We start from the raw sequence: 23,188 nt of genomic DNA on the forward strand, positions 1-23,188 counted from the left end.
TTCTGTGCAAAGCTTCACCAGGATTTTTTCTTTATTTTTGCCACTTCTACAATGACGCTACTATTTTCTTCTGTGCAAAGTTTCACTAGGATTTTTTCTTCGGGTTTATTTTTGCGTGTCATGTGAACAAAAGTTAATTTTCCCTGGATCTTTTCTTTCTTACTGTAATACCAAAACTTGACAAATTTTGCGGCATCTTGCTGCGATAGCCCTACTCGTATGATCTCATTTTGTAACGAATCTTGCCTTATCAATATCACTCGGAGATCAAAGCCAGGCATTGTGACGTAAGACTTGAAATAAGCTGTGCGTGGTTAGTGTAGAAGTACACCCGCACTCCCAACGATTCTTAGCGAAAAATTCACCTTTGTTACACTGATTCAATGTCATCAATCGTTGAAGCAACGTAAAACCCGAAATTTTTCCTGCTTGAATTGAAGCTAAGGGATACAGTATTAACATTTTCTAGATGCTCGCACTAGAATGGACGGGAAATTATATTCTCACAGCAATTGTTTGTGCTATGTAAGCACGTTTGAGAAACTTGTGTTTCTTCTAAAGGCATGCATGGATGGTTTTGAGTGTGCTTTTGCTGGCCGATGTTTATCGGCGAAAAATAGCCGATACGATATATCGGCTACACCTGATATCGGCCGATACATATCGGCTGACCGATATATCGGTCGAGCTCTAGTGATAGATATACAATAGGTTTTAGTTATATATAGGTAATATTTATTTTTACGTATTTAGTGCATGGTTGCAATATTGTTTATTAATGTAATCAATTGATTCTATGGCTAAGGACATACCTTCAACCAACTCGCACTCTTGACTACCATTTTGGACCTGGGTTTTCATGACCCGGTGGTTGGGGGCCCTTTTGCAACAGAGTAAAATTAAAAAAACGTCTTATTCAGTTTGTAATTTATAATATGAAGCTGAGTAACTTTATCAGATTTAACATATATAGGATTACAGTAACAAAATTTTGTTTTCTGTAAATGTTACCATAATAGACGTAAATACAGTATGATACAGAATGTTTAATTGTTTGATCTGACTACGTTACTCAGCTTCATATGCCTATGGTTCAACAAGACAAACTTTGTACCAAAGCTCTAAATTTATAATACGATACCTTCAGTCCTTCACAGACATTTTTAAAACATTTAGTTATTTATTTGTAATGCTGTGAAGCTCATTACTGTAGCCTACGATACCCAATTAAACTGGATTGAATATAAACCCCACGACCCACGTCATAGATGTGAACATTTCCATATTCTCCAAATATTTATTTCTCAACTTTTAAACTGGGAAAAATTCTTACTTAAATGAAGTTATTATTGTTAGCCTGTGACTTGTTTTAAAAAAATAGTAGTTCATTTAAAAAAAAGCATCAGCCTTCAACCACACAATAGTCACATAGTTACAAGTAGTGCAAAGAAACCAGTGTGACTGGTCACTGGAGTATCAGCTTTAAATAGGCAAATTTCACTTTGATTGCATTCAGCTTTCAACATGTTTGATGGATGCGAAATGAAAGCTAGCAAACTAGCATACATTGTGTTGCATGTACTAGTATTGCCAGGTTAAGTGAAACGATTTCTGCAAATAGCCCAGAGGAGCATTGTTTTATAACCAAAAAGCATCGCTGATTGTGTTTAACTTTGTAGGTTCTTTCTAAGTTTTTTGAAATTTTTGTGCACATGTAAATTATATTTGCTTAATGTTAAACTTGCAAACATATTGATTATGTCTGCAAGCGTTTCATCTGCAACTATCTCTGTAGCCAGTTCCCTGCCTGTATCTTCATTTGCTGTAAATGATGTTGGCAAAGCAGTGACATCCAATGGGGGAGAGCCTTCTCTCCCTCATCAAACACCAACCGACAAATTGTCAATGAGTGTTTCTACAACCACAGTTCACCAATCCAATGCAATGGTATGTCTAGTTAGACATTTGTTAGCGTGTTGATAGTGGCTTCACTGTTGTTACTTGGTTGCTATATTAAGTAATATATAGTCTTATTAAATATGCTTATCTCATTTATCCAGTAATATACACTTTTTCAACACTGTATTTACCAGATCAGTGAGCTTGATTTTTATGTTATGTAAAGTATTTTCATTTAGGTAACAGTACCAAACAACTCATTTTTAGGTTACTTATCACAGTATGTATTAATCTACTACATTGCTACTGGCCCTGCTGCTATGCATTGAGTATGGTAACCCATTTCTTATAGTTTTTTTTATCTTACTTTGTTTTTTAGCTTTCTTACTTAAATCGTAACTTTAGATAGACTTACATTTTGATGCAAATTCAAAATATTTACATTTATTTGATCTTTGATTAACGTTTTATATTTGGTTGTCACTTGTCATAGTGCATTAAACTAGTTTTCACCATTTTGTGCCAACTGATAAAAAAATTACTTATTAAAGAAACATGTGTATTTTATTTTCAAAGATGTCACTTATGTTGCTTTCAACATACTGATACTATAAGAGATCTTTTTTAAACTGAACAATGAAATTATTATTGTGTAATTGCAGGAGAGTGTTACAACTTTTGCTAAGGTAACTTCATCTCTGCCCGTCAGTGTACCAAAGCAGATTAAGCCATCTGGTACAATAATAACGATCGCTGCACCAACACGACCGTCTGTAATTCAACCAGTCAGGGCAACCCATGGAAAGCATCATTTGCCTGTCCGCCCACTTCCTATTACATCGTTGTCTCAAATTACTTCAAGACCAATTGCAAGTTCAACCTCTACTGCAGCAACTGCTCTAATCGATCCAGGAGGTGGCTTTGTTGCTAAGACAATTGCTGTTCAGCCAAGTTTTCTCTCCACTTCACTTTCTGTGAAACCATCCAAGGTATAATGTAGTGGGTTTGAATTTTTCCGTATACTGATGCTTGTCATTTTAAGTTTTCTTCTACTGCCGGCCTACAGCCTGTAGTTCTTTGAGTTGCTTTAACATTTTAGTTTATTATTTTTTGCTGTTTGATTAAGAAGCAAAGCAGTTGTTCTGAAAGTTATATTTGGTCACATTTTCTTTTTTTGTATTATATGTTTATTTTGTAATTTATCAGCTTTTTGTTTTATGTTGTTTTGCACTTCCATAGGTTGCACAGCATATCTTTATGGCTCCAGGATTAAACACACCAACTTCTTCACTTAAGCTTCATCAAACTTTCTCTCCAGTAAGCCGCAGAAACAATGCATGGTCACAAATGGCTTGTTTATTTTTTATATTATCATTCGTGCATGGTTGATGTTTGTGCTGTTGCTGATATGTTGTCCTTCACAGATTTTTTACCTACTTTGAGCGTTATGCAAATTGTTTAAGATGTAGTCAGTGTTTAAAGCACCATAATTTTGTTGTATTCCAGCATTCTGTGTTCACTCACAAATTGCTTTTGACAATCTTGGTCCTAGTAATTATACCAATATGCACACATTGGTTGTACCATTTAAATATAATGTGACTGATCTGAATAAGATTGCTTGCTCCTTTGATGTGGTGTCTCCGGAATGCAACTTTACAAAAGGTACCATTAAAAAATCCCCTTCGAAGTTTGTTTGGTAATTGCAGAAGAAAAAAGAGCAATAGCACTGGTGGGAATCAAACCCACATCGATGTAATGACTATCTGCACCACCGCCCTAACCCTCTGCGCCAAATCAGGCAGTGGCAAACCGATGAGTTAATTTCGCTATTATATGCCTTTTTCTTTTGTTGCTCAAAGGGGATTTTTTAATGGTACCTTTTGTACAGTTGCCTCCGGAATGAATGTAAGAATTGTAATGCTTCGTGTGCGTTATATCTTTGGAACACTATCACTTGCAAGTTCATTGGTTGAACAATGTAAAGGAAGGTATCATTTTAAATCAATCAATTAGGTTGAAAATCAGCAAAGAGTTCAGCTTTTGTTCAAGTACAGTTTGTATCGATTTGTGTTCAGCGAACCGCTTTTTTGCTTTGATCTAATAATTTTCGCTTTGCTTTCAGACATTCTCCTACCAGTTGCCAAGCCAACCACAAGTCAGTGCTAGTGCTTCCAACAGTCGGTCATCAGTTTCAGGCTCCAACAACCAGCCTTCATTGCTTGTAAGTTGAACTTGTTGCACAAAACATGTTTGGAAGCGTTTCACTTTTCTTCAGTGTCAAGCAAATAGATCCACTAATAAGTATTTTGACGCCGTCGGATTGGCTCGAGACTTGTGTAAATTTCCAAATGCGTTGCTCCAATAAGAACGTGATTATGCCGAAAGGCAACTATTATGTTCCATTCACACAATGCGCTGTCCTTCCTTGCAAAGTAGTTTAAACCGGCTCCTTACCAAATGAGGAGAAACTGCACATGGCAGTGTAGTTCACAACGAAGATGTGTAGCTCTGAATCACGTCTTATGCTTATGCTAGCACTCCTGTGATCAGAAATGTTACGCAAGAAATAAAATACCGTATGTTGATCAAGACTGCTACCCGTTCAAGTTTTTTCTGTTGTATATATATATAACTGTTTTATACACACAGTATATATTTAAAAACCACAAAGATATTGCTTTCAATGTGTTATGTTTCAAGCCGGAATGGCCCGTTTCGGTGAGTCCGATCCCTATTCAGTGATTTTTTCAATTTTTTTTTTAAATTATTGGGTACTGTAGCCTAATTATCATTGCCGTTTTAGGGTTAGGGGTTGAGGGTTAGGGTTAGAGGTTAGGAACTCACCGAATCGGACTCGCCGAATAGTAGCAGACCCTTTCAAGCACTGCTGTTTTGTATTTTTATGGATTTTTTTGTTGAACTTGATCACGATACATCGACATTTTGTTTACCCCCAGGTTCGTTCGATAACCTCGTCACAATCCACCCGCACATTTGTACCACTGGCAATGACATCCAGTCAAGATTCCACTCGCCTCGCTGCAAGGTATGGTGCTGCTTCCATATCCTGGAGGCTGTCAGGCCTGTCATCGGTAGTCTTGGATTATTAGATGCTGCCAAGTTATCTTTGTTTTAAAACACTGATCTCTTACACCATAAGTCTTTAAGAATTTATTGATTTACGTTAAAACCCATCTAATAATGGTTTGTGTACTGCGTACACGCATCGGTGTTGCATTGCACATCGGAAAGGTTAGTTTGGCACCCACATTCGATTGTTGCAGTTGTACCATTCAGCTGTATCTGCTGTTGATGTTTTTTGAGCAATTTGGGCTCGTTTCCAGGACTAACGTTGAGAGCACCTTAATCACAATCAACTGCTGGTCTTTTGAAGGAGTCCTCATTGTTGTCCGAACGCAATTTGGTCAGTCCACATGGGAGCGGTTTATCCCCTGAGAGCAGAGTGCTCAGCTGCTGCGTATGACGTTGGAGAAGTACGTTAGTACCCTAAACCCACTCCTTTGCTGAGTGCTAAGCAAAAGTGAAGTTTTGTACCACTTTAAAAGGTCTTTGGTATGACCCGATGGGGAATCCAATTCACATTTACCGACGCAAAGGGGCGGGCACTCAAACCACTAGGACATTGCGGGTTTGCTGTTGTTGTTGCTGTATAATATAAGGTTTTACCGGCGTGCAATATATTGCCGATGGGCATCTAAAGCGTTTCTGTGCAAAGATTACACTGTTTGGCAAGATTTTTATTTTTTTAGGTAAATATATCACTTTAGGATAAGTTTTAGTGGTGCTGAATACGAATAAGAAGTCACTTTTCTCTATCACGTCAGGATTTTTTTACAATTTGTGATTTAAAGTTTTCACATTACAGCCTGCTTTAAGAAACGTTTATTATTACGTTATCGTTGTCATTGTTACAGTTGAATCACTTTGTTATGATGTCATAATAAGTCAATTGTGACATCACTGAATAGCATTGGTTTCAAGGATTAAACTAGCTTTCTAAAGCTTACTCTTGCAGTTACTATTGTCATAATCTCAACATTCTGTCAGTGATAAATCTTCATCTGACAACCAATTGACAGAATGTTTAGAGCAGGGGTTCCCAACCTTTTTTGCTGTTCGTACCCCTTTATCAGGTCAGAGCATTCTTTGTACCTCCAAAAAATTCTGATTGAATTTTTCAGGCATATATTGCTAAATTAAATTGTTTTTATAGCTCAATTAAACGTTAAACCGATATTTCACACAAAAATGCAATAATCAAAAGAAATTAAATGTCAGTTATTTTGTTTGTCACTTCTCAGTGAAATATTTGTTGCTGCTTCATTAATAAAATCCGCTCAAACGATGGTTCCATTTTACTCAAGGCAACATCTTCATTCAGTTGCAGACGATTTCTGTACTTATTCTTGATATACCGTACATCAAAACATCATGGTCGAAAAGCCACTTTCACAGCAATAAGTTGTTGAGAAGAGAATTAACACTGTTATGGCTTCCATAGCAAGACTTGGGAAAGCTTCATAGCAACACACCAAAAATCTTTTAACTTTGATTTTTCAAATAGCAGTTTCAATTTTTGGCAGCTTTTCATTTCGATGATGTTCTCCTTCAAATTATCCTCATCCGACAATCAAAAAGAAATGGATTTATCATCCAATGCTGGAAATAATTCAATTGACCAGCAAAAAAGTAACCATCAAAAGAATCAATCAGCATCTTTAAATGGGAAATAATTTTATTTTTGACATTTTGCAGCAGAGTTATTTGCAATTTGATCAAGACAAGAAAAATTAGCAAGGTTTTCATTTTCAGCAGCAGCAAGTAAAAAACACATTGTTATGAGACAATGAGGCTTCTTAGCCTACTAAATAACAACAATGATTTGTAGATATATATATTTTTTTTTGAAGCAAAGACGGTAATGGCATAATATCTACAATTCCAAAATAAAACTGTACTTTGAAATCTGTTTGAAAAGCTGGTCTGTGGCACAAGAATCTTCGTACCCCTTGATGTTTAATCTCGTACCCCCAAGGGGTACGAGTATCCCCGGTTGGGAACCCCTGGTTTAGAGTATGAGCGTGATGATGATCAGCATCCGCAACGGTTCAGCCAAGCAGAGGTAAATGACCTTGTCAGAAATCTGAATTTATCAAAGGAGTCTGCTCTTGTTCTTAGATTCAGATTGAAGGAAAATTTGTGCTCAGCTTGATACCACTTTTGCTTGGTATAAACAATGTGGCAGTGGATTTATTCGCTTTTTTTCTTTGGAGCACTCTTTAGTTTATTGTGTGGACGTTAAGGGTCTTATTTAGAACTTAGCAATAGTGCATCATCCAAGTGACTGGCTCCTCTTCATTAATACACCAAAATTAAGTGTAAAAGCTATTTTATTGTACAATGGGACAATTTTGCTTCTTCTTATTCGGCCTACATGAAAGAGTTGTATGAAAATGTACTTTTGCTTTGGAAGTTACAATATAACACTCATGCATGGATGATTTGTGTTGATTTTAAAGTCTAATGTTACTGGATATACAATCTGGATTTACAAAGTATCCTTGTTTTATGTGCGATTGGGACGGCAGGAACAGAAGCAATCATTGGATTAAGCGTGCTTGCTTTAACTACCTTTGAAAGAGACGTCTTACTAAGAGTGCAAAAAAGTTTTAAGAGTGTACACTGTACAAGTACATTGGTTGGATCCAGGGCCGGATTAAGACGAAACTGGGCCTGATGCTGCAGCGCAAAAACAGGCCTATTTTTTCTAGGCATTGGTACATATGCATTCGACACTCTGACTCCACCGTACACGCGTAATCAGACCGACCAAAGAGCCTTTATTGCTTTCGACGCAGTCAGCCAAATTTTAATGAACATGAACAATAATAACGACGTGTTATCGTAAAAACTCGAGAGTAACATCAGGCTATGTAACACCAACACAATTCAATACCAATATTGCCTGAAAAGCGGAGTTAATGAAGAAAAGGCTAATCCAGATCAACTTAACGTTGGCATATTGTCAATGCTGCGCTAGTGCTGCTTACTTATACTACTGTTTTTCGAGCCTTAGCAAGCGCGAAATCTTCGATCATGTCAGTGCAGTCAAGGCTGCTCAGCACCTCATGTTCAATGCTCATAAGCGCCAGCATGTTTAGCCTTTCCTCCCTCATCGAGGACCGCAGCTCTCCTTTGACTATTCCCAGTTTTGAGAAGCTCCGCTCGCCGGAGGCATTAGACACCATCAAGCACAGATAGATGCGCAAAGCAATCTCGACGTTTGGAAATGTTTGAGAAAGGTTCAACGACGACAAAAGCTTGTACATGGTAAGCTCTGCTGACTCGTTCACACTCACCGATTTCTGGGTGCGCATAAATGCAGCAAACTGTATGAGCTCAGCCACCAGCGTGTCTTCCAAGTCATCTGGATACGAGGAAACGAGATTTTGAGCTTTATTCTCGATCTGCTTTATGCTCAATGACGTTAGCTCCGAAAGAAATCCGAATGTTGTAGATATATCCTCATACGCCTTCATTCGCTTTTCCAGTTCAGCTAACAGTCTGTCGATCATGACCAGATATATATGGGTTTTGAATGTTTCCCTAGGGGTGAGGTTTTCTTCGTTTGCAGCTCCTTCATCAGGCATTCGCTTTCGCTTACGGCCTCGACGTTCTTCAGCCTTGTATTCGCCGTGAGGAACCTTTTCGATCGCCATCTGCTCATACACGTCAAATCTGTCCCGTGCAAACTGAATCGTGTCGACCAGTGATGCCAATAAACTAGTTGCCGTATTCAGACTGACTGTAGGGTCTTGGAGGCTAATGCTCGTACTGTTGAGACGGCATAGGATATCGTTCCAGGCAGTCGCCATAACTGCTGTCTCAAGTTCGTCCATCCTGCGCGAAAATCCGTCGGCCTGGTTTCTCGTATCGGCCTTCTGCTCCTTATCTGCCGCAAGCTCATCCAGGACTTCTTGAATGCTCTTCCACCCTTCTACTAGCGCTTTGACAGCATCTGCACGTTCACACCATCGGGTTCCAGACAAACCTTTGAGCGTTAATGTGCAGCGATTCTTCAGTTTCTGCCAGCGATATGTCGATTCAGACAGGAAAACGTATAGTCCATTGACAAAATGAAAAAACCTGGTACAGCCAGCGCAGCTATTAACAGCCTGGTCTCCTACCAGGTTTAAACTGTGGTTGCAGCATGGAATAAAAGCAGCATATTTACATTCTCGCTTCACAATTGCCTGGACACCGTTGTACCGTCCTGACATGTTTGACGCATTGTCATACGACTGGCCTCTGCAGTTAGTAACATCCAAGCCATTTTCCTTCAGAATAGGAAAATGGCGGGTAGTGAAAATCCGGGTAGTGAACAATCGTCACGGCCCTAATGTTTGGTGTGCTCCCAAATTCTGCCAAATGACGTTATGAAACCTTCTAAAGTTGTTCGTCACTTTCATTCAAAGCACAACAATCTTGAAGGCAAGCCACTTGAATATTTTGGACGAATATTCTCTAATATGAACGATTAAAAAAAGCAAATGAAAAGATGCCGACTACCGAAAAATCCTTTCTTCATGAATCCTATCTAGTTTCTCTACGAATAGTTAAAACCAAAAAAAGCATACACGATTGGGGAAGAGTTAATAAAGCCGTGCATCTTATCTGCGGCTGAAGTAATGAAGGGCCCTGAAACAGCTCGAAAAGTGTTATAATTTTTCATCTTAAATAAGTAGTCTATGCCAAAGTCTTGCTTTATCTTACGTGCCTAGGCGTAACACTGTGCCTAGGCGTGCGAAAGTCGGACTACAAATTTCATAATAAGAATTATTTGTGGGTTAATTAAGCAAAGGAAAACTGTTCAGCGTCCGGAAAATTCACGTCTGTTTTCGTCTGGGCCTATTTCAGGAATGGGCCTAATGCTGCAGCATCAATAGCATCCACCTTAATCCTGCACTGGTTGGACCTCAAATCAGAAAACTTATAAAGACACTGAATGTCTATTCACCAGGATGGGTGTGGAAAGAAGTGCATGGCTTTGTTTTGTAGAAGCCGTATCAAAGTTTCTTTGCAATACTAAGGATCCTGATTATCAAAACATTGCGGAGAACATGTTCATTTGTTTCAAAAACTTAGATGTTGTATGAGTTTGTTAGTTATTTTTTTGCATTCACACTTGGACAGTAAAGAACTCGGTAAACGCTTTCATCAGAACATTAAAACACGGTAACAAGGGCAATGGGGTGGAGCCATGATTGCAGACTGTAAATGTACAAATGGTGATATTTCAAGAAAAGTCAAAATCTGAAGACAATTTTTAGTTTGCCTTATTTCAATAGGAAAAGTTATGCAACGTCATTTGATGAACGTTTTTGAAAAATAGTATGGAGTTTGTAGTCTACTGTATAGGCTTAGTTAGTGCGTTTGAGTAAAATTTAAAATTAATTTTACAAAAAATTGTGACGTGATGGATAAATTTTGATTGCGAATTCGGAATCAGCGTAGTCAAATTAGGTAAACTCATCTAATTGTTTGAAGAAAATACTAAAAAGGTTCTGAAATGTCGACTAGTGTTATACAAGTCCACTAATAAATACCGTAATAATAGATTTGGACTATGTTCAGTGTTCACCTAGAACAGTGTAAATAAAAACTAGCACTACTCACTACTTTCCATCTCGTAACAGTTTCTAAAATATCCAACACAAATGTGTTTTATTTTGGCAGAACAACAAATGTGTTATATCAGCCCACATCAACCATCAGCATTAGCATACCTGCTAAGTCAAATAACCAGCAAGATCCGAGTACCACCGGTCCATCCAACAGGATAGCAATTGCTTCTTCACAAGGTGGGTCTCCTTTATTCTGCGCACACTTGGACTAGCTTTTTTGTGAGAACGTGGAAGCTAGTATTCAGATCTTTTCATTGTTAAATATATTCTTCACAAGGTGGGTCTCCTTCATTCTGCGCACACTTGTACTAGCTTTTTTTTGTGAAAACATGGAAGCTAGTATTCAGGTATCTTTTCATTGTTAAATATATATGATATGACTGTTTTCTTGCTTGTTTGAGAGGTCGAGTCGATGTTGTGTGCATAGTATACCGTAGAAGCGTAGACCTTCTGTGTTTTAATGCGATAACCTGCGCTGATTTGACGCTTAGATCAGGGACCTGGTTTCTAACATTATTTTCTCCTCAGCGGTTGGAAAGCCTATGTATCAAGTCGGCATCACTCAGAGAGCTGTTTCTTCCTCATCAGCAACCCCCTCAGTGTCCAGCTCAAAGCCACCCCGCTTCATTGCTGCCTCGCCAGCTGCACCAGCTCCTTCAAGTACGTGAATGTTTGTAGAAGCTAGAAGAATGTGCTATTTTCTCTTCTGGAAAGATACATTAAGTTATAAACGTTTAGTTTTTTTTTAAATTGCTTTCTTAGACGTTGAAAAGGTGTTGAAGCGCGTGCATACTACATATATGGCTTTATCTTGCCTGTAATAATTGATTAAATTTCTTGCTGCAAACGAACCAGGACTTCCCCTTGCCAGCACCGGTCCGTTTTGTCTTTGGTCCTGCCTCCTGTAGCCGTTGCCTTACAGAGAACTTGTAACCTATGATGTAACCTCAGGCTTCTAAACTCATTTGTTTTTTCCGGCGACAAAGGATGGCCTACCAGAGCTTCTTCCCGGCGGCCAAATTCTCGTGCCCGGTAGCCAAAACAAAAAATCCGTTAAAAAATTGTGTTTTTAAAAATTCGTTAATTGATATCGTGTTTTTGCGTTTTCTTGCCTAAGTACTACGCAAACCAGTCCTCAAAACATATTATTTACAATTGTATTTAAAAACAATAAAAACTATTAATACTACAAAAAGTGCTCAATGCTAAGCAAAAAAGCAAAGCAGAGCGAATTAAATCAAATATAGTTAAATCAAGGATTCAGATAGTAATAACTACAGTTGTATTTAAATGCATTGCCTCTCAAGTATGTGTAAGGCTAGTTTTCAAGTTGTAATAGGTCGACAACAACGCTCATACTTTGCTTTCTTTGTGAAAAAAGATTGCGAATGCGAGTGAATAGAAAAACGTTTCTAATAAAATGGAGAAATGTTGGCTTGTGAGCCAGCGACCAAACATGGCCTACCGTCCCCGTAGTTTCGAAGGCCATTTAACGACTTTTCGGCGGCCATGACCGCCGAGAGCCTGTTTAGTTAACCGTCTAAACAGATTGCAGCAACTTGCGTTCAACAATGCGTTCAACAATTGCGTTCAACAATGACAATGTTGCGTTTTTTTCTTGGTTCATACAGCAAATCAATCTTTAACATTGATTCAACGTCTGTAGACGCTAAGTCAATCTTAAAAAGGACTGATTGATTTGCTACCTATGTGTTTGTCCACCAGTAATTTTTAACACGAACTAACTAAGACGCGTGGTACCATGTACCACTAGACAACATAGCTGTCGTGCGGAGTTCGAATCCTGACCTTTCAGCCAGCAAAAGTTGCCTTTTTACATCGTTTCACCGTCTAACGACGTAAACACTTCAAATTTTTCTGGTTAAGATTCTATATGAACTACCGCAGTACCGTATGTGTCGTTAAATTTCCTGAAATCACTTTTCTTCTTCTTCATGTAGACCGCGGGGTGATCACGGGCAGTGCAGCATCCGGGACACCACTTACCGGGACCGCCTTCACATACTCCGCGACTCCACTCCGTCATCCGGCTGTAACCACCATCACAACATCAGCTATTCCAATAGCGAAGATTTACCCCCCACACGTATGTCTAATGTTAGAGAATGATTATATAATGTGCAACTTTATTTAAATCTGAAATCTATCCGACATGTTTGGCTTGAACATTTTGCAACGAGTATGGGCAAGTGGAATATGAGTAATAGAGGAGATGGCGTGTCTTAACTTTTGTTTTGTGTTTTCGATTTGATAGAGAATTGATAACATCCTTAAGGTTATCTTTGTGAACCATGGAAGAGTCCAAGTTTAGGCGCGTTTGCAGCTTTTTGTTCAGTTGCATCAATAAGCAACGCAAGTCACTGGACGGGCTGTTTCGATTAAGTTGATCAGTTGGTTTCTGCTTCAGTTTGTTATCACTTTTGGGTAAATCGCTGATTCAACCAATGCAATGTTTCATCCACAAAACTACCAATAACATTTTCACCTTTGTTCTTAGTGCCTTTGCTAGTATTGCATTACGTAGTGAAGTTAACTCACTTGTTCAATGTTGTTGGAAAGTTTATGTCGGTTCAACGTTGGAAGGTGACAAATAAGAAAAATTGGTCCTTTTTACATTGATGTGTCGTTGAATTTATGTAAAAAGGACCAATTTCGAACTCTGTTGTGGTATGAACTGGCTACTTTTGTCGCCCCAGGCAAAGTATCCAGCGCTGCAACCTTCAGTCAGCGGCATTTCCGCTCACGCTCGGACGACTGAATTCCTTCAGCCAATCACAGCCGCTCGACCAGTCCTCTCTGTTGCCGTGACAACAACGCAGTCATCTATATCCATAGCAACGGTCGTGACGTCGTCGGCGGCTCCCAAGGTAGTTTTTACGCGGTGGTGAGGCAACATTAGACAAAAATGACATCACAAGCAAAATTAAGTCATTTTGCCTCCAGTACAAATAAAAAGTTTTGTTGAATAGTTCAAGTGGAATCTGCTTGGTAAATGTTTGATAAACCTTGGACTTTTTTGATATGTTTTATACTTTCCAAATCGTTTGCAAGGCTTGCTTATAAGACAACTTCCTTCATCTTTATTTCAGTCATCTTCTCAGTTGTCATCCATCATGTACCGGCCGGCGTCGATGAACAACAGCTCCACCATGTACACTCCTCCATCCCATGGAGCAACATCTATTAGAGCTCCTCTTAACTCAGGTTCATATTAATATCGACGGAACTGGCAAATCGACTTTCAAATAATAACATTATTTTTGCTTTTAAAAAGCTTGAAATACTTTAACGTTAGGCGCCTGTTGAATCTTTGCTTTGATTTCATCGCTACCCTGTCCCTAACAATGGGGTGATGTGGGGGTGAGCAGTGGTTTCCTCACCCTAAGCTTGCCGAAAGACTTAAACTTTTCGCTATAAATTTCAGAAACCCCGTTAATATCACACGTGAAGCGCTTGTTCCCCCACAATAAAACTACTTTACAAAAAAATCTTGAATTACAAAAGTATCAGAGTGTTTGAAATACTTGTGCAGCACAAGTGTGGTTGAGTGTTTTTTAAGCACCTTGAAGAAACATGGTTGCAACTGATACTTCGCATGCGAGGTTCTTTTGTTTTTGTGCCAGATGACTTGTCATTGCCAACATCAATGTTTTACAGCAAAGAACTCTGCGTCTTTGACCGACACTCAAATACGAATCAACCAGTCAGGATTGTTCGGCCTGGACTCGTCGAACCGGGTTGTTTCAACCGCCAATGTGGCTCCTTTCACGCAAGGTGAGGTTTCATCACAGACAACAAAATCTGTCATTTTTACATTGATTCAACAAATGTGTCTAAAAACTCTTTGGGTTCTTATACACAGTCACACGGGCGTTGGTCTACGCTAAGAATTCCAGTCTTGCAATAACCCAGAAAGTCTCATTGTCTTTCGTGTTAATCATAAACTAGCTAAGGAAGCTTGCTGTTTATATCGAATCTTTCTTTCTAGGTCAACTCCTTCATACCACAAGTCCTTCATTGACCGGGAAGGAGCAAGCACAGTTGCTTCAACCTCTTCTTCCTACATCAGTGGTCTCACAACATCTTCCCAACTCCTCACCGAAGCCTGCGATTCTGCGGCGCCCTCCTAGAGCTGATAACAAGTGCGTTGCTGTTCATACTGTGACTTTTTAGGAAACGTTTCAAACTTTATAATTGCGCTTTTTCTTTCCAATATAGGTTAGTATTGATTGAAGTAGGGTTTTAATTTAATGTTTTGGTTTGTATAGATGGTCATGGCACCTTTGTTTTACTGTATTTGCAATGTCAATAGTGCAAGTGTGATCACACCTCAAGTGGAAAATCGTGTTCTTTCTCGTGGTGGCAATCATTCTCTTCTTAACCTGCTGTAATTGGCTGTGGTTATTGGTTAATTTAAGTCGAAATTAATTAACATCCAGCTAGCCCATCACTTTTAATATTCTTATATACGTTTAACATGTTTGAAAGATCAGGGTTATTGAACTTTGCCCTGGACACAGTCAACCATCAGTTAGCAGCAGCCTGTAGTAGTTAGCCATTCTGCGCTTGTAGTTGATTTCACTCATGATCAGTCCCTTATCAACACTCGTCCATGTGCAGTATTCTTCTCTGTTACAGCATAACCAAGAAACTGACGTTCGAAACCCGTGTTGGGCAAGCACCCCCACTGAAAACGGATCACAGGTGGAACATAGACTGCTTTATAATCTGCGTGTTCTGTTTCAATATTTCAAAGTTTCACTCATTATTAAAGTTTATTGCTGTTGTGATGCAGACTCATTTTCAACGCTGTTGCAGCTTGACTCATTTTGCTTTATCACATAAGCGAAAAGTTAAAAGTATACGTGTGTTAGCAATAGCATGCAAGATTACTGCTTGCGTTTTTCCACATGAAACAGCCGTCTAATGATTCACTCTCTCAATTGCCAACGTATTTGTTTCTTGTGCTGAACTGATGTTTACTTTTTATCTATTCCAGGGCCCATGTTGGTAATATATTGGACAGCAGTGTTGCCAGTGCAAACGCGAAGAGATTCTCTGCCCACGATATGATCTACCCCATAAACATCAAGCCTGAACTCGGGAGCCAGGGTAAGATCTCATAGTTCATTGTGACCGTGGTAACTTTATAAAACTACTTCATATAACTGTGCTGTTCCAACCCAGACAGCAAATTTCGCAATATTTGCTTTGATGCAACGTCTGCAGACGTTAAATTTATGTAAAATGACGGTTATTGCTATCTGGGTACCTGACCAGTTACATGCTCCAAACCGCTTCAATGATGCACTGAACAATATTCCCATACCGTATTTAAATCTACAACCACAATACAATTTGTACATGCCCAATGCGCATTGCGCATGCAGCCTAGCTTCTTACGAACTTTCATGGAAGTAAATAGGTTCTGGTTTCTGAACAAAAAATCTACATTAATCCCATAATTTTGAATTTATATCTCCTGAGGCAGAACAGCAATGCCGACATCATGGCTTGATGATTATTGGAGGATTTCTTTTTCGATGATGCCAATAATGGAGATTTCTTGTATGTGTAATTGTGTATATGTGTGAATCTCCAATCGGTCTTTTTGTAAACGCACCGAATTCTTTCCAGCCTCCTTTAACAAACCCTTGGTTGCGAGCAACGGCCTTTCGACGTTACCAAAGCTGCAAAACAACGTTTTAAAAGATTTCCATAGTTCGCCATTCCTTCCCACTTCAAGTGAGTGCTCTGTCACGATGGTCAGATCTTTGTTACTTAGAATTCATGGTTTGTAAGTTCTTAAAACGAAGACGCAAAGGACGGTGTTTGGACGCATTGGAAGCCCTATAAAATACTTTTTCTTTTGCAGATAAATTACTTATATCATAAAAAATAAGCACATTTTTGGCGTTTTTTTTCTTCAGTTTATTAATGACAGAATGCGGTGTTTGTGGGTCTTCTTTGAAGTCTAACACTGCCTTCTGTTTTACATGTTCCTTGCGTTTATATATATTATATAACTTACTATTCTTACTAACATTCAGCATCTGAAACTTTTGCTTGCAAATTTGCATTATTGTTCTGGCTCTAGCTGCCATGGACACGCCCCTTTTAATTGACCAATCATATGTTATCTTCGGCAAAGGTCTTGTGGATGACTTGAACATTTCACAAATAGTGAAGCGCATTCCGCAAAGCGACACGAAGGTGAAGAACGAACCAGGATATCACCCAAATCTATTCAAAAATAAACAAGGTGCTCTACTAATGAGAGATTTAGGTCCGATTGTGGTTTGTTTTATGCTATTGCTTAACTCAGTCCGTTATCATTTTTAAATAGCACTTCCAACCAATTTATCAATTTCTTTATTGCAAGACATAGCTTTCAGTTATTGTATTGTTTTTGAAGTTTTTTGATCGCTTATTGTCGGTTTTTAAAGTGACCAGCAAGTAATTGTCGTAAATTTTGTGAAGAAATCTGAGCGACACATGTACAAATCCTGATATCATTACAAACTCTTATCTTTAATAAAACAATTATATAATATGTTATTTAGTTCTTCAAACTTCTATTTTACATCATGTCTTTATCTTATCGCTTGTTGTAAGAGGCGCATAAGACAACGAATTTGCTTTTTTTACAATTTTGGCATCAATCAATTGACCGCAATTTCACTTTTCTTTGTTTTAGCTGCTGGTCACTTGACACAACAAGCCTTCCAATCATCGTATCTTCCAATCAACAAGCACTTGGATGTTTCTCCTCGCATCCTTCCAAATCCCGTTCATCACATCAATCACCACTCCTCCAACAAACACCAGCAAGTCCAACAAGGTTCCGGGATGTTGGTTTCATCTGCAGTCTCACACCGGGCAACCCATCCAGCCTCCTTGAACGCTACATCAAGACTTCCTCCAAACCTCACCTCCCACAAAGATTTCAAACCCGAAATGAACAATTTCATCCCGGTCAGTGGCATGAAGCGAGAATATGACAAAATATCAACCTCTGATGGCCCCGCATCGATGGATCAGATAAAGACGCTCCCTGTGCAGGATCCACAGATTGGATTGTCGCCAAGGAAGAAACCACGGAAGCAGACACATGTGGTCGCTGAAGGTAAGGCATCATACCCAACTAATTTCCTTCTTTTCACGTTGATTAAACATCTGCAGACGTTGAATCAATGTAAAAAAGACTGATTTTTTGTGATTCCTGTTCAGTTATTCATATGCTAACTTTTTTATGTTTCGATAATTATGTTGCGATTCTTTCATGTCTTCATTCAGACTCATGTTATGCAACTGGATGTTTTGAAACTGTCCGATGTTAGAGCTTGTGCTGCGCGATTCTCACAATATCGATCGTACCCTTGACATTTACAGAACTTCCTGATGCAGATCAGCCTCCAGAAGAGGACATGTCCACAGATGATGCGGACGAGTGTGAAGATGAAGTTCCTCTTATATCACCACCATTTACAGACTCCGGTATATCTTCCGCATCCCAAAGTGAGTGACTCTTTGAATTCATATTGTCTTCATTTTCACATTCCGAGATAGGAAAGTACGGAAATCGTAACAATGTCTTGAAAAGTAGCAAGTTCCTCTTTTGATAACAAAGTGTATTTAGATCGAACTTCAATTGTTAACATGTTCAATGATAAACTCACGTGAAAGAAATAAAAACTGTCTTCTGTATGAAGACCAGTTCACACTTCACAGTCAGTGCTCGACAAAATATTTTCTTACAAATTTATCTGTTTTCATGCTTATTGATTCACAGTGATGATTTTAAGTGTTAGTTTGCTTCTGGTTTTCAAATTTATTCTTTTCCCAAGATTAATATTCTTGCTTTTGTAAGCTCTTTTCTATGGACCAGATTGGGTGGGTAAGGTTGTTTTCCTTCTCTGGTTCGGGTTGCTGCCATCTTGATCATAATTTCAACAATATCTTATAGCGACCAACACAACGTCGGATGCGCGGAAACTTGCAGCTCCTAACAGGTTGAGTCCAGTTGTCTCTTCCTCCTCTGGGATGAAAACTGCTCCACCATCTTCTCCCATAGAGGTAGACCCTCCATCAGAATACGTCGATGAAGATGGCGTGAGGTAGTCATGATTGCTCTTTTTATTGTGTAGATCAGGGGTGTTCAAACTTGAAGCACTGCTTGGTCAAATCAACATAATCAGCTTAGTCCGCGGGCCACAACTGTGTTCTACATAGACTATGCACTGACTAGCATGAAAAAAGCGATTTTCTTGCAAATAGAAATCGGTATTTTTAGCTTACTGAAACATTTACTTCTACACCAAGTTTGAAATTGATTAAATGAGAGATGACTATATATTTTCCCTCAACGCAGGCATAGTGCGGTAACATACCATCAGCACGTTACAACCAGGTTATATTCTTGAAAGGAACAAAGGCCCGCACTTGGGTTTACTTGAAATGTTTATTGTTTACTATATTATGACGAATGTGCACGCAACAAATGACCACGCAGCTATCTCACGCCTAGCTAGCCTAATTTCACAAATTGGTTAAACTTGTCGGGTTGCCAAACAAAAAACAATGTTGTTGAACGTTGCAAACTTGAGACATAAATGAAAATCGTCAAGTGGGCCACACATTATTTAACATCTAGACCTTTCCGCGGCTGAAACGTTTGAGCTCGCTGGCCACATTTGGCCACGGACCATGGTTTGCACACCTCTGGTCTAGATGTCTCTCAAAAAATGTGTGTTACCAATTTAAACAATAAATGCTATTAATACTACAAAAAATGCTCAATGCCAAGCAAAAACGCCATGCAGAGCAAATTACATCAAATATAGTTATTACTACAGCCTGTTTTACTGCAGCTTGAATAGAATAGATTCTATTTGAATAAGAACTTTCTGATGATCCCCCTTTTAGGGTAAAACAGGCTCTAGTAATGACTGTATTTGATGTCTTACCGATGTTGTTTCTTTTTTTAAACATTTTATAGACGTTAAAACGATGTAAGAGAAGCAACTTTTTGTTATCAGTGCATTTTCCTCCTCCTCCAGATACGTAGCGGTCAGAGAGCGTCCTCCCATTCTCCTCTTGAACGGACACAGGATCAGATCCGTTACGAATCACTTCACACACTACGCTGACGTCAAAGTTAAAGGTAATGTCTTAAGTTTTGCTTGTGAGAGGCATTTTATTTATCGACATTCTGTAATGTTTTGGAAGGGTATTGTGTGTGGAGGTGGATGACTATTAAGTTATCAATTAAAACGTCACATGACGTTGTTACAATGATGAGAATTTTTTCCACAGAAAAGAAAACCTCTTTGCATGACGTTAGCTTCAACAGGAGACGATTGAAGGGTTGGAAGATCCTGCAGTTTGCCTCGGAAATTGAACAATTGGTGAGTGGCCTTTCACGAAAACAGCTTAAAATTATGTTTTCGATTATGGTTTTGAGGGAGTTGCAATTTTTTTTTTTAATTTTTTTGTATGATCTCGTCACCGCAAAATAAGCAACTACGAAATCGTTTTTATAATTTATTTTCGTGATCCTGAAAACACAGTCCTCTTTTCAATGTCCAACAAATTGAGTAATTTTGTATTTTTGGCTGTTTTTATTTTGCCTGCCAACTTCAAATTCGCATGCTTACCCCCTTATTAAGCCCTACACAGTGGTTGTCCGTCAGGAACCGGCAGTCTTCTGAATGTTTGTATCCGACACATTTCAAGGGCTCTCGCATTATCCTTTAGTTTTTTCTAATACGCAGTGCATTTTGATTAACAAAAGCAAATAACAAACTTATGCACAAGATACACTGGCCACTTCACTCGTACAGCCTAGAACAACTGTGTACGAAGCGACAAACATATACCATTAAGTTATAATAAGACGAGAACTACTGTACAGGACAATCTTTGGTTTAAAAATTAATGAAGTTCTGTCATTAAGTAGTTCTAGTAGGCACAGTTATGTAGTTGACACAGAACGTTCAACAATGATATAACATTTCTGACATAATATTTGTTCCTTTGCAGTCATCTCTTGATGAGGACATTCTTGAGCGTGTTGAAGCGATAAAGAATGGTTTGTTACAACACAGCAGCTCATTGCTTTCCAATGGGAAGCCCTTGTGTGAACCTGGCTGTGTTTCGCCTGCTCAGATGATAAACCACCGGTCTCCAGGGACTCCTCGTCCTGTATCCTCCACCCCAACGCAATCCCGGAGGTTGTCTTCTTTCGGGAAGAGCTTTTCCTCCTGCTCAGGTGGAAATCCTCACAAAGATTCACCACAGACTCCGATCGAGAAGAAGACATCAAGATTTCATGAGGAAATCATGAAGATCGAAGACATGGCGCAGGTCAGCATGTTGGCTATTAAGGACAGGGTGCATTGTTTTAGTGTTTATTCTCTTAGAGAACTAGTTGTTGATTGATTGAAAGAATATTCCCTTTCTGGTTGACTAACATTTAGAAACTAATCCTAGCAATTCCGTACACTGGATTAGGCTTTGAATCATTGATGCAGCTGGTCAGCGAGATTGACGAGTAACTTCCCGCTTGTTGTTGAGTGTAAAATTACCAGAAAATTTTCCACTGGTTGTTAATTGCATTCATATATAAAAAAAAAAACGTATGTGCGCTACTTTATTGATTTATTTATGTTAAGTAATGTGGAGAAGGTCCATCATCACGATTTATACACAAAGTTAGACGTAAAGTAACGTTATTTTCGGTTCTCGTACAGGCGAACATCCAGCGCTGCCATGTGATGCAGGAGCAATTGTCTGAGGTCAAGTCTATCATGGTGAAGGTCCTGGATCAGCGTGAAACGGTGGCCAATCTCGTTAAAGTCGGTAGGGAGGTGCAAAAGTCGACAAAGTCTTCCTCGAATGGAAGTCGGAACTCCAAGAAGAAGAAGAGCTAGCGAGCACAAGGCGTCCCCGGAGTGGGGACAAGATCCATCCGGAGGAAAGATGAAGATCGCTAGGCGCTCGAAAATCGTCTTTCATGAAGAGAAAGAATAAAGAAGTAAGGTCAGGATCGAACTCGTGTCGACGGATTGGTAACATATAAAGTTGCCTGATCCACTGGTCCGCAGATCCAAGGTGAGTCGAACCATAATGAACAAAATGAAGCGAAGACTTTCCGCCAGGTGCCATTTCTGCTAAATTTTGTCAAAATACCGAACAAGTCTACCTCGCTTCGTGCACACGACGACAGACAGAGCAAGTGATTTGATGTACTTTCCCAACATAACCAACTGAAAGTCTCTTAACTTGTAATTCACAGGACAAATCCACCGCGCATACATTGACGAAATTATGATTATGTTAAGTAATACGTCAAAACTTGTAGATTTTTCATCGTGGTTTCGCTACCTGATAAAGAAAGCAGTGGTTCAATTCGCGTTTCAACCCTCTTGACGATATTTTTTATTTATTTTAACTGCTATTTATGTGAATCGCAATATCCGAATTATGACCCACCGATTACGTCACGCCTGGTCAGCCGTGGTGTCATTTTGTCATTGAGCCTTGATGTTTTCCATTGAACACTCAGAAACTTTGAAAGACTTGAGAATGTGGTTGCTGCAACTGTTATAGAAAATGACTTCAATGAGTTTGCCCCTGCAATTGTTCCAGCATTGTCTACGCGGATATGTGACGTCATTGAAAAGGATTTGCGTTTGGTCTACAAAAAATAATTTCAAACCTATCCGAGTCAGCAAATTAGTTATTTTTTACTTGGATTCTATGTGAGACAATGACGATTTGCTGTCTGGGATTCCTCAGTCGGACGTTTGCACTAAAGGGTTCTACCTTCAATAGGCACTCGATGTTTCTGGTGGTTTGAACAATATCCATGAATGCAATGTATTCACGACCTTGTCTATACACGTTTTGTTGACTCTGCCAAGCTCGTTTTATGATGTTTTCAAACGTGATAAGCGATATAGTTCAACTTGTCATTCAGTTTCCGATCTAAACTTGAAATATTGGTATGACTCGTATTTTTCCAACTCAGAACGGAAGCCCAGACATGCCCTGTGGAGCAGTGCACTTGCTTATTCTTACAAAAGTTTTATTCAGATTATGACCATTATTTTGCTCCTTTTGGTTTCTTTTTTTTACATTTTTGCTTGCGCCAAGCGCCGCTTGGTGGCGCTCTTGTACATAATCCGCAAGTTCGTATTCGCAACAAATAGTCTGCTTTTTATATTTTGTAAAGGAATTTCAAGATGCGTCTATAATAATTAATTCAAGAGAGCTATCTTGAATAAAGTACCTTATTAAAACGCAGTGAGAATAATCTTTCAGTGTACATCTCAGCAAGTCCACGCCGATGACTCAGGTGGTTTGAACTTTGAACACGAAGAAACTTCAAAATCAGGCAGCGCTAGTCTGTTTTCGGAGTGTGCGGTTGAGCAACGTATTTCAGAGACTGTTCTCCATTCAGCGGCACCTAGTGGAGGGAATAATAATTCACAGGCAGCACTTAAATAAGCAGAAACTTCACTCTGCTAGTTTTGGCTAATGTCTACGTCAGTGGTTTA

The 23,188-nt window shown here is 39.0% G+C and overlaps 1 protein-coding gene across 5 annotated transcripts; it reads left to right on the top strand.

The window, feature by feature from the left end:
- Nucleotides 1-1,685: 1,685 nt before the first annotated feature.
- LOC145767113 (uncharacterized) lies at nt 1,686-22,928 on the top strand. Of its 5 annotated transcripts, none has more exons than XM_082578869.1 (23): nt 1,686-1,947; nt 2,562-2,888; nt 3,139-3,216; nt 4,025-4,123; nt 4,860-4,948; nt 10,660-10,784; nt 11,136-11,267; nt 12,569-12,714; nt 13,325-13,495; nt 13,718-13,832; nt 14,286-14,402; nt 14,617-14,770; nt 15,267-15,332; nt 15,628-15,740; nt 16,266-16,373; nt 16,780-16,890; nt 17,326-17,754; nt 18,021-18,146; nt 18,595-18,745; nt 19,688-19,791; nt 19,944-20,035; nt 20,670-20,993; nt 21,380-22,928. In XM_082578869.1, the coding sequence occupies exons 1-23, from the start codon at nt 1,759-1,761 to the stop codon at nt 21,557-21,559; spliced, it is 3,546 nt and encodes a 1,181-aa protein (XP_082434995.1). In that variant the 5' UTR covers nt 1,686-1,758; the 3' UTR covers nt 21,560-22,928. The 5 variants fall into 5 exon arrangements, with proteins under 5 accessions (XP_082434995.1, XP_082434997.1, XP_082434996.1 ...); XM_082578871.1 differs by having other exon boundaries at nt 18,036-18,146; XM_082578870.1 differs by having other exon boundaries at nt 13,730-13,832.
- The last annotated feature ends 260 nt before the right edge of the window (nt 22,929-23,188 follow it).

Source organism: Aplidium turbinatum, chromosome 3 (assembly GCF_918807975.1).
Source record: "Aplidium turbinatum chromosome 3, kaAplTurb1.1, whole genome shotgun sequence".
NCBI classification, from domain to species: domain Eukaryota; kingdom Metazoa; phylum Chordata; class Ascidiacea; order Aplousobranchia; family Polyclinidae; genus Aplidium; species Aplidium turbinatum.

Excerpts from the sequence above, each read along its gene's own strand:
- LOC145767113 (XM_082578869.1), top strand. The coding sequence starts at position 1,759 with ATGTCTGCAAGCGTTTCATCTGCAACTATCTCTGTAGCCAGTTCCCTG. Across the intron at positions 2,889-3,138 it reads TTTCTGTGAAACCATCCAAG|GTTGCACAGCATATCTTTAT; the intron begins GTATAATGTAGT and ends GCACTTCCATAG. Across the intron at positions 14,403-14,616 it reads TGTGGCTCCTTTCACGCAAG|GTCAACTCCTTCATACCACA; the intron begins GTGAGGTTTCAT and ends CTTTCTTTCTAG.